The sequence below is a fragment of the Oncorhynchus masou genome, chromosome 12, assembly GCF_036934945.1.
Source record: "Oncorhynchus masou masou isolate Uvic2021 chromosome 12, UVic_Omas_1.1, whole genome shotgun sequence".
NCBI lineage: Eukaryota > Metazoa > Chordata > Actinopteri > Salmoniformes > Salmonidae > Oncorhynchus > Oncorhynchus masou.
The window spans coordinates 21,363,048-21,374,697 of NC_088223.1; the positions used below are offsets into that span (position 1 = coordinate 21,363,048).

General features: G+C 46.7%; 1 protein-coding gene across 5 annotated transcripts in view; it reads left to right on the top strand.

Annotated features, from left to right (window-relative positions):
* The window catches only part of LOC135549683 (ribosome biogenesis protein bop1-like), a 138,455-nt gene extending 127,708 nt beyond the window's left edge, over positions 1–10,747 (top strand). For all 5 annotated transcript variants that reach the window (XM_064979880.1, XM_064979881.1, XM_064979882.1 and 2 more), the window contains 5 exons: positions 4,821–5,001; positions 8,631–8,922; positions 9,100–9,184; positions 9,319–9,426; positions 9,763–10,747. In XM_064979880.1, the coding sequence (XP_064835952.1) occupies positions 4,821–5,001; positions 8,631–8,922; positions 9,100–9,184; positions 9,319–9,426; positions 9,763–9,916 (820 nt within the window). In that variant the 3' untranslated portion in view covers positions 9,917–10,747. The remainder of the gene's footprint in view (positions 1–4,820; positions 5,002–8,630; positions 8,923–9,099; positions 9,185–9,318; positions 9,427–9,762) is intronic.
* Positions 10,748–11,650: the final 903 nt, after the last annotated feature.

Sequence of the window (11,650 nt, forward strand, 5' to 3'; positions counted from 1 at the left end):
AGCCAGATTGTGCTCACTGAGTCTGTACCTAGTCAATGTTTTCCTCAGTTTTCTATCAGTCACAGTGGTCAGGTAGTCTGCCACCATGTACTGTCTGTTTAGAGCCAAATAGCATTGAAGTTTACTTTGATTTTTTTGTGGTGTCTTTCCAATAGGTGATATATTTTTATTTTTGTTTTGTGATGATTTGGTTGGGCCAGATTTTCTGAGTGCTGTCCTGAGGCTCTATGGGGTTGGTTTGGGTTGGTGAACTGAGCCTCAGAACCAGCTGGCTGAGGGGACTCTTCTCTTGTTTCATCTCTTGACATTGTAGAGCTGTGTGATGGAATGTTTTGGGGTCACTTGTTTTTAGATGGTTGTAAAATTTGATGGCTCTTTTTTCTATTCAAATGAGGAGGGGGTATTGGCCCAATTCTGCTTTACATGCGTTATTTTGAGTTTTTCTTTGCACTTGCAATACAGTCTTGCAAAACTCTGCATGCAGTATTTCGATTGGATGTTTGTCCCATTTGGTAAATTCATTTTTAGAGATTGAACCCCATACCTCACTGCCATAGAGAGCAATTGGTTCTATAACTGGTTGAAAAAGTTTGAGACAGATTCTGGAATTGGAATTTCGATGTTGATGTTCCTTTTAATCTTCTTGCTTTGTCTCTCAGCTCATTCACCGCCATGTGAAAGCTACCTGTGTTGCTGATATTTAGTCCTAGATATGTCTAGTTTTTGGTGTGTTCTAATACAACTGTGTCCAAATAGAATTTATATTTGTCATCCTTATTTCCGGACCTTTTTTGGAATATCATTATATTTGGTTTTTTAGGTTAACGGTCAGAGCCCATATCTGACAGAACCTGTGAAGATGATCTAAGTGCTGCTGTAACCCCTCTTTAGTGGGAGACAGCAGCACCAGGTCATCTGCGTACAGCAGACACTTGATTTCAGTGTTGTGTAGGGTGATACCAGGTGCTGCTGATTCTTCTAATGTTCTTGCCAATTCATTAATGTAGATGTTAAATATTGTTGTGCAGCCCTGTTTCACTCCCAGTCCCTGAGATAAGTCTGTTTGCTTGTTGCCAATTTGTTTTTAGTGTACATTGATTTTACAAAATCACGTTTTCCCTCCAATACCACTTCCTATTAGTTTATTAAAAAAATACCTTAGTGCCAAATTTAATCAAATGCTTTCTTGAAATCTACAAAACATGAGAAGATTTTGCCTTTGTTTTGGTTTACTTGTTTATCAATTAGTGTGGAGGGTGTAAATGTGGTCTGTTGTACGATAATTTTTTAGAAATCGAATCTGGCTTCTGCTCAGGACGTTGTGCTCGTCAAGGAAATGGTGTAGTCTGCTATTTATAATACTGCAGAGAATTTTCCCCAAGTTGCTGTTAACGCAAATTCCTCTAATTATTTGGGTCAAATTTGTCTCCATTTTTATAAATTAGTGTGATCAATCCCTGGTTCCAAATATCAGGGAAAAAACCTGCAGTGAAGATAATGTTGAAGAGTTTGAGTATAGCCAATTTTAATTTGTGGTCTGTATATTTGATAATTTAATTTAAAATACCATCAGCACCACAGGCCTTTTTGGGTTGGAGAGTGCATAGTTTTTCTAACCCTTCTGTAATTGGGGTATCCACAGGATTCTGATCGTCTTTGACTGCCGATTCAAGGATTTGTAATTTTTCTTGTATATCTTTTTGTTCTGGGCTTTTTGTTATATTGCTGTAGAGGTTTGTAAAGTGATTTCTCCACATATCATGTCCCTTTCTCTCGCTGTGTCGCTCTCTCTCTCTCTCTCTCACTGTGTGTCTCTCTCTCGCTGTGTCTCGCGCGTTCTCTTTCTCTCTCTCGCTGTCTCTCTCTAGCTCTCTTTCTCACTGTGGCTCTCTCTTGCTGTGGGTGTGTCTCTCGCTGTGTGTCTCTGTCTCTCGCTGTGTATGTCTCTCGCTCTCTCTCTCACTGTGTCTCTCTCTCGCTGTGTCTCTCACGGTGTCTCCTCTCTCTCTCTCTTGCTCGATGTGTCTCTCTCTCTCGTTGTGTCTCTCGCTGTGTGTCTCTCTCTCTTTCTCTCGCTGTGTGTCTCTCTCTCTCGCTGTGTGTCTCTCTCTCTCTCTCGCTGTGTCTCTCTCTCTCTCGCTGTGTCTCTCTCTCTCTCGCTGTGTCTCTCTCTCTCTTTCTCGCGCTGTCTCTCTTTCTCGCGTTGTCTCTCTCTCTCTCTCTCTCGCCATGTGTCTCTCTCGCTGTGTCTCTTTCTCTCGCCGTGTCTCTCGCTGTCTCTCTCTCTCTTTCTCTCGATGTGTGTGTCTCTCTCTTTCTCTCTGTGTGTGTCTCTTTCTCTCGCTGTTGCTCTCTCTTGGTCTCTCTCTCACTGACTGTCTCTCTCTCTCTCGCTGTGTGGATCTCTCGCTGTGTGGCTCTCTCGCTGTGTGGATCTCTCGCTGTGTGGATCTCTTGCTGTTGCTCTCGCTCTCTCTCTCTCTTTCACTGACTGTCTCTCTCTCACTGTGTGTCGCTCGCTCTCTCTCGCTGTGTCTCTCTCTCTCGCTGTGTCTCTCTCTTGCTGTGGGTGTGTCAACCTCGCTGTGTGCGTCTCTCTCTCTCTCTCTCTCTCTCTCTCTCTCTCTCTCTCGCTTCCTCTCGCTGTCTCTCTCTCGCTTCCTCTCGCTGTCTCTCTCTCGCTTTCTCTCACTCTCTCTCTCTCTCTCTCTCGCTGTCTCTCTCTCTCGCTGTGTGTGTCTCTCTCTTTCTCTCAATGTGTCTCTCTCTCTCTCGCTGTCTCTCTCTCGCTTCCTCTCGCTGTCTCTCTCTCGCTTTCTCTCTCTCTCTCTCTCTCTCTCTCTCGCTGTCTCTCTCTCTCGCTGTGTGTGTCTCTCTCTTTCTCTCAATGTGTCTCTCGCTCTCTCGCCGTGTCTCTTTCTCACTGTCTCTCTCTCTTTCTCTCGATGTGTGTCTCTTTCTCTCTCTCCTCTCGCTGTGTGTGCAACTCTCTTTCTCACGCTGTGTGTGCCTCTCTCTTTCTCTCGCTTTGTGTGCCTCTCTCTTTCTCTCGCTTTGTGTGCCTCTCTCTTTCTCTCGCTGTGTGTGCCTCTCTTTCTCTCGCTGTGTGTGCCTCTCTCTTTCTCTCGCTTTGTGTGCCTCTCTCTTTCTCTCGCTTTGTGTGCCTCTCTCTTTCTCTCGCTGTGTGTGCCTCTCTCTTTCTCTCGCTGTGTGTGCCTCTCTCTTTCTCTCGCTGTGTGTGCCTCTCTCTTTCTCTCGCTGTGTGTGTCTCTTTCTCGCTGTGTCTCTCTCTCTTTCTCTCGCTGTGTGTGTGTCTCTCTCTTTCTCTCACTGTGTGTGTCTCTCTTTCTCCAATCAAATCAAATTTTATTTGTCACATACACATGGTTAGCAGATGTTAATGCAGGTGTAGAGAAATGCTTGTGCTTCTAGTTCCGACAATGCAGTAATAACCAACAAGTAATCTAACTAACAATTCCAAAACTACTGTCTTATATACAAGTGTAAGGGGATAAAGAATATGTCCATAAAGATATATGAATGAGTGATGGTACAGAGCAGCATAGGCAAGATACAGTAGATGGTATCATATGAGATGAGTATGTGAACAAAGTGGCATAGTTAAAGTGGCTAGTGATACATGTATTACATAAAGATGCAGTGGATGATATAGAGTACAGTATATACGTATACATATGAGATGAATAATGTAGGGTATGTAAACATTATATAAGGTAGCATTGTTTAAAGTGGCTAGTGATATATTTGACATAATTTCCCATCAATTCCCATTATTAAAGTGGCTGGAGTTGAGTCAGTGTGTTGGCAGCAGCCACTCAATGTTAGTGGTTGCTGTTTAACAGTCTGATGGCCTTGAGATAGAAGCTGTTTTTCAGTCTCTCGGTCCCAGCTTTGATGCACCTGTACTGACCTCGCCTTCTGGATGATAGCGGGGTGAACAGGCTCGGGTGGTTGTTGTCCTTGATGATCCTGTAACATCGGGTGGTGTAGGTGTCCTAGAGGGCAGGTAGTTTTCCCCTGGTGATGCGCTGTGTCTCTCTCTCTCGATCTCTCTCTCTCTCGATCTCTCTCTCAAGGGCTTTATTGGCATGGGAAACATATGTTAACATTGCCAAAGCAAGTGAAGTAGATAATAAACAATAAAAATGTACAATAAACATTACACTTCCAAAAGAATAAAGACATTACAAATGTCATATGTATATATACAGTGTTGTAACGATGTGCAAATAGTTAAAGTACAAAAGGGGAAAATAAATAAATATGGGTTGTATTTACTATGGTGTTTGTTCTTCACTGGTCACCCTTGTGTCAACAGGTCACAAATCTTGCTGCTGTGATGGCACACTGTGGAATTTCACCCAGTAGATATGGGTTTATCAAATTGGATTGTTTTCAAATTATTTGTGGATATGTGTAATCTGAGAGAAATATGTCTCTCTAATATGGTCATACATTTGGCAGGAGGTTAGGTAGTGCAGCTCAGTTTCCACCTCGTTTTGTGGGCAGTGTGCACATAGCCTGTCTTCTCTTGAGAGCCATGTCTGCCTACGGTGGCATTTCTCAATAGCAAGGCTATGCTCACTGTGTATGTACATAGTCAAAGCTTTCCTTAAGTTTGGGTCAGTCACAGTGGTCAGGTATTCTGCCGCTGTGTACTCTCTGTGTAGGGCCAAATAGCATTCTAGTTTGCTCTGCTTTTTTGGTAATTGTTTCCAATGTGTCAAGTAATTATCTTTGTGTTTTCTCATGATTAGATTGGGTCTAATTATGTTTCTCTCGCTCCCCCCCACCCTCAGTGAGCGTACAGTGCTGCTGTTGAACCCATCTCTGGGAGACAGGCTGGTGGTGAGCTCCACAGACCAGCTGATCACCGCCTACGAGCCCCCAGAGGAGGACAAGGAGCAGGCCGTCACCTGGGCTCTGTCTGAAGGCCTGGAGCACAACAAGGGACACCGCCTTACCCTCACTCACCCCAAGGTAAGACACACTACCTCTCCCTCTGAGTAACCCTCACTCACCCCAAGGTAAGACACACTACCTCTCCCTCTGAGTAACCCTCACTCACCCCAAAGTAAGACACACTACCTCTCCCTCTGAGTAACCCTCACCCACCCCAAAGTAAGACACACTACCTCTCCCTCTGAGTAACCCTCACTCCTCTTAGGTAAGGGTCATCCCAACTCCTGCGTCAGTCCAGCATCTATAGCTCCATGAATTTGAAGCTGGTTACATTTCTCCAGCACGATCCCTCAGTTGGTTACATTTCTCCAGCACGATCCCTCAGCTGGTTACATTTCTCCAGCACAATCCCTCAGCTGGTTACATTTCTCCAGCACGATCCCTCAGCTGGTTACATTTCTCCAGCACGATCCCTCAGCTGGTTACATTTCTCCAGCACGATCCCTCAGTTGGTTACATTTCTCCAGCACGATCCCTCAGCTGGTTACATTTCTCCAGCACGATCCCTCAGCTGGTTACATTTCTCCAGCACGATCCCTCAGCTGGTTACATTTCTCCAGCACGATCCCTCAGCTGGTTACATTTCTCCAGCACGATCCCTCAGCTGGTTACATTTCTCCAGCACGATCCCTCAGCTGGTTACATTTCTCCAGCACGATCCCTCAGCTGGTTACATTTCTCCAGCACGATCCCTCAGCTGGTTACATTTCTCCAGCACGATCCCTCAGTTGGTTACATTTCTCCAGCACGATCCCTCAGCTGGTTACATTTCTCCAGCACGATCCCTCAGTTGGTTACATTTCTCCAGCACGATCCCTCAGTTGGTTACATTTCTCCAGCACGATCCCTCAGCTGGTTACATTTCTCCAGCACGATCCCTCAGTTGGTTACATTTCTCCAGCACGATCCCTCAGTTGGTTACATTTCTCCAGCACGATCCCTCAGTTGGTTACATTTCTCCAGCACGATCCCTCAGTTGGTTACATTTCTCCAGCACGATCCCTCAGTTGGTTACATTTCTCCAGCACGATCCCTCAGCTGGTTACATTTCTCCAGCACGATCCCTCAGTTGGTTACATTTCTCCAGCACGATCCCTCAGTTGGTTACATTTCTCCAGCACGATCCCTCAGTTGGTTACATTTCTCCAGCACGATCCCTCAGTTGGTTACATTTCTCCAGCACGATCCCTCAGTTGGTTACATTTCTCCAGCACGATCCCTCAGTTGGTTACATTTCTCCAGCACGATCCCTCAGTTGGTTACATTTCTCCAGCACAATCCCTCAGCTGGTTGCCAGAAAAGTGGAGGGTGGATGCTTTGTTTTTGTTTGAATCCAAGATTGCCCCTTTAAGGCCACAGGTAACTCAGACTGTTAGGGATATAGTGAAGAAGACAGACACTCAGATGGAGATACTGAGAACCCTATGATGACATTCAGACATGTTTTTTGTCTTTACCCCAGAAAACCTTTTTAGTCCAACAGCTGGAGGAGGCTTTTAAAGAAACACCAGAGTAGATTGTGGTTAGCCTTTTTCCTCAAGTAAATGGAAAGAAACATATAAGACAAGAGCTTTCTAGTTTTTCCAATTTAAAATAGAATGGAAAGAAAAGCTTTGACAAAATTGACACAGATGCACATGGCATTTGGAAAGACTGCAACAGTGATGCGAGCTATCACCCATATTTTCACGTTTCTGTACTTTGCCTTAGCTATAGTCCTAGGTGTATTATAACAACTATGTATTACTGTACTAATGATAATAGTACTGTATAGTAATAACCATAATATAAATGTAATTTTGAATTGTGATAATATAATTCATATTGAATCATACTTAAATCCTCCTCTCTTCCTTTCTCTCCTGTCTCCCTTCCACCCTCCCTTACCCTCTCCTTCTTCCCTTCCGCCCTCCCTTACCCTCTCCTTCTTCCCTTCCTCTTCTTCCCTTCCACCCTCCCTTACCCTCTCCTTCTTCCCTTCCTCTTCTTCCCTTCCACCCTCCCTTACCCTCTCCTTCTTCCCTTCACCCTCCCTTACCCTCTCCTTCTTCCCTTCCTCTTCTTCCCTTCCACCCTCCCTTACCCTCTCCTTCTTCCCTTCCCTTCCACCCTCCCTTACCCTCTCCTTCTTCCCTTCCCTTCCGCCCTCCCTTACCCTCTCCTTCTTCCCTTCCCTTCCGCCCTCCCTTACCCTCTCCTTCTTCCCTTCCCTTCCGCCCTCCCTTACCCTCTCCTTCTTCCCTTCCTCTTCTTCCCTTCCACCCTCCCTTACCCTCTCCTCCTTCCCTTCCACCCTCCCTTACCCTCTCCTTCTTCTCTTCCCTTCCGCCCTCCCTTACCCTCTCCTTCTTCCCTTCCGCCCTCCCTTACCCTCTCCTTCTTCCCTTCCCTTCCGCCCTCCCTTACCCTCTCCTTCTTCCCTTCCCTTCCGCCCTCCCTTACCCTCTCCTTCTTCCCTTCCTCTTCTTCCCTTCCACCCTCCCTTACCCTCTCCTCCTTCCCTTCCACCCTCCCTTACCCTCTCCTTCTTCTCTTCCCTTCCGCCCTCCCTTACCCTCTCCTTCTTCCCTTCCGCCCTCCCTTTCCCTCTCCTTCTTCCCTTCCGCCCTCCCTTACCCTCTCCTTCTTCCCTTCCTCTTCTTCCCTTCCACCCTCCCTTACCCTCTCCTTCTTCCCTTCCGCCCTCCCTTACCCTCTCCTTCTTCCCTTCCTCTTCTTCCCTTCCACCCTCCCTTGCCCTCTCCTTCTTCCCTTCCTCTTCTTCCCTTCCACCCTCCCTTACCCTCTCCTTCTTCCCTTCCTCTTCTTCCCTTCCACCCTCCCTTACCCTCTCCTTCTTCCCTTCCTCTTCTTCCCTTCCACCCTCCCTTACCCTCTCCTTCTTCCCTTCCTCTTCTTCCCTTCCACCCTCCCTTACCCTCTCCTTCTTCCCTTCCTCTTCTTCCCTTCCACCCTCCCTTACCCTCTCCTTCTTCCCTTCCTCTTCTTCCCTTCCACCCTCCCTTACCCTCTCCTTCTTCCCTTCCTCTTCTTCCCTTCCACCCTCCCTTACCCTCTCCTTCTTCCCTTCCTCTTCTTCCCTTCCACCCTCCCTTACCCTCTCCTTCTTCCCTTCCTCTTCTTCCCTTCCACCCTCCCTTACCCTCTCCTTCTTCCCTTCCACTTCTTCCCTTCCACCCTCCCTTACCCTCTCCTTCTTCCCTTCCTCTTCTTCCCTTCCACCCTCCCTTACCCTCTCCTTCTTCTCTTCCCTTCCACCCTCCCTTACCCTCTCCTTCTTCCCTTCCCTTCCACCCTCCCTTACCCTCTCCTTCTTCCCTTCCCTTCCACCCTCCCTTACCCTCTCCTTCTTCCCTTCCTCTTCTTCCCTTCCACCCTCCCTTACCCTCTCCTCCTTCCCTTCCACCCTCCCTTACCCTCTCCTCCTTCCCTTCCACCCTCCCTTGCCCTCTCCTTCTTCCCTTCCTCTTCTTCCCTTCCGCCCTCCCTTTCCCTCTCCTTCTTCCCTTCCGCCCTCCCTTTCCCTCTCCTTCTTCCCTTCCGCCCTCCCTTTCCCTCTCCTTCTTCCCTTCCTCTTCTTCCCTTCCGCCCTCCCTTACCCTCTCTTTCTTCCCTTCCCTTCCGCCCTCCCTTCCACCCTGCTCCAGGCAGTAAAGCAGGTAGTTTGGCACGGTAAGGGTGACTACCTGTCCAGCGTCATGCCTGACAACAGCAGCAACCTGCAGGTGCTGATCCACCAGGTGAGCAAGCGGCGGACACAGAACCCCTTCCGCAAGAACAAGGGCCTGGTGCAGTGCGTCTCCTTCCACCCGTTGCGGCCCTACTTCTTCGTGGCCACGCAGCGCTACGTACGCGTCTACAACCTCATCAAGCAAGAGCTGACCAAGAAGCTGATGACCAACTGCAAGTGGATCTCCAGCATGGCCATTCACCCTGGAGGTTAGTGCTCTGTCACAGGTCCCCTTCAGAGAGGGGAGTATGTCCTACTGTAACGCCTGTGGAGATGGCTAAATGCACCTCCAATAAGCTGGGATTTGATGGTCATTTTCAAGAGGAGGAAGGTGGTGATATATGAGTGAAATGCATGTTTTCTGTAGTAACACTACTCCTGGCCAGGTGATAACCTGATCTGTGGCAGCTATGACTGCAGACTGGCCTGGTTTGATCTGGACCTCTCCACCAAACCCTACAAGATGCTGCGGTGAGGCACCTCCTATACATTCTCATGTATCCATTTGTAATTATTGATTGCCAATGAATACTAGTCATTGACCACGTGACATAAGGCCTGGGTTTTATTGGTTACGGAATCTTTTGTCTGTTTTGGCGACCCAGGCACCACAAGAAGGCCTTGAGGGGCGTGGCTTATCACAGGAACTACCCCCTATTCGCCTCTGGTGCTGATGACGGCAGCGTGATCGTCTGCCACGGCATGGTCTACAAGTAAGTCACATCACCCAATCACAGCTGCTGTTCCAATACAATATAAACACCTCTCCTCTTCACTGTCTCATGTCTGTTTTTCACCATCTCTCCTTTCCTCTGTCGTTCTCGCTCTCTCTCTCTGATGTCACATTGTTTTTCCCCCTGCGTTCCTTCTCCAACTCGTCGAAATGTTGATGCGTATCCTACAAACCATATTTCCTGATTGGTACATTTTATTTTGGCTGTATAACCGTCAAGAGGATTTAAAATAATACTGTAGAATATTGTCTGTGTTCAGACTTCTGCACTGTCATAACTCCATCAATCTCTCGTTCTCTCTTTCTTTCTTTCCAGTGACCTGCTCCAGAATCCTCTCATTGTACCAGTCAAGGTACTGAAGGGTCACCAGATCACCCATGATCTGGGGGTCCTAGACGTGACCTTCCACCCCACCCAGCCCTGGGTCTTCTCCTCTGGGGCTGACACCACCATCCGCCTCTTTACCTAAACCACCTTGGTCACATCTCAAATCACACCCTATTCCCTATCTAGTGCACTACTTTTGACCAGAGCAGTTTGACCAAAGTGGTGCACTATATAGGGAATATGGATACCTTGGTTACATTTCAAATGGCATGGTATTCCCTGTATAGTGCACTACTTTTGACCAGAGCCCACATAGGGCTATATGTGTACTGTATTTAAGACACTTCCCAGGCTCCTTCCATGTCCTCTGACAGCTATCCCTGACGGAATAATCAAATCAAGTGCCTGACATCATGTTTATTATCCTCATGTTTAGTACTTTTTCCAAGCTGAGAGAACATTGACCACACAGCCATAATCTCTTTCTCTCCTCAGTGAAACTGAGACAGTAAAAATATGTTTGGTTTCAAACGGCACCTCAAATCTGGCCTGGGCAGGAAAGCCCATTTCCGTCTACGTTGCTGTTCTATGCAGCTGACCTCATAGCAGCGCATACGAGTCAAACCACTAATGCTTGGACACTTCAGACAGCCCCCGTGACAAAATATACTGTATGTTCAGAGATTAAGCTTGCCAATAGAAACAATAGAACAAAGATGTTGTGAGCTCCCAGAAGGCCCCTGTCAGCCCCTGTACTAGAAGGATATGTGTAATTATATCGGTCTCTCTTTGTGTATGCAACCAAAGTCATGTCCAGTTGAGGTTCTGCAGGACTTGTTCCGATCACAAACACTATGTATGGCGATGTGTGATCCCTTTTTTTTAAATTGTAAAATCTTCTGACTCCTTTTCTCAACGACTTTATCGGTCTGCTACAAGTATTTCTTTTGAATTAAAACGGGTTTTCCCTGAAGTGGTTGATGCATGTGTGTTTTGTTTGGGTCTCACTCTTCTCTTTTGCATCGGTGGCCGGGGGGTCAAGAAGGGTAAACTCAAAACCTCTGAAATATATGCAGCCAGGGACGTGGAAGTGGGTTTCCTTTTCCTTTGCTCGTCAGCTCAGCCCCAGACGAGTTTCTTCAGAAAACGGTGGATTATATATCATTCTCTGTCAAGACGAGGCAAGGCCGTGGTGTACGACACTGTACACCTGTGGCTCCCTCCCTCTCTCACATCGCTGTATCATTGCCTTTGTCCCAGATGGCAATGCAGTGCACTACTTTTGGGCAGGGCTCTGTTCGAAACTAGTGCACTATATAGGGAATAGTGTGACGAAGACATTCTGTCGGTCAGTCTCTAGCTATGGTCAAAATCTGAAAATATTGTGAATGAAATTGTCTCCGGCAAACAAATGTACTAAAATTGAGGTCAATATAGAATTTTTGTCATTTTGAGGTTTTCTTGAAAGCAATGTTATTCAATGTGGATCACAACAGCGACCATGAGGGAACTAAGAAATCTACAGTTCAGCTGACTGATACGTATGTTCTAAATATTAGTATATGTATGTTAGCGCCTCAATGTGTACCTCAACTATTAATCGTCTCAACTGTTGAAATGTTTTGTTGTTTATTACAATGTATGGCCATGAATCAAATGCCAGGTCATTTATAAATTAGCGTTTCTAGCCGCTAAAACTACATTTCCTCTCAGCTGATCAGTTCGTTGTGAATATCCTCTCTTCCTGGTATGTAGGTCAGATTTCCTGGATTGATTTGGCCAAGATCCTGTATAGACGTTAATGATGTCATTGGCCGATAGATGCTAATAGTGAAAGAGTTGACTGATCCATATGGTTTTTAACACACTTGGCATA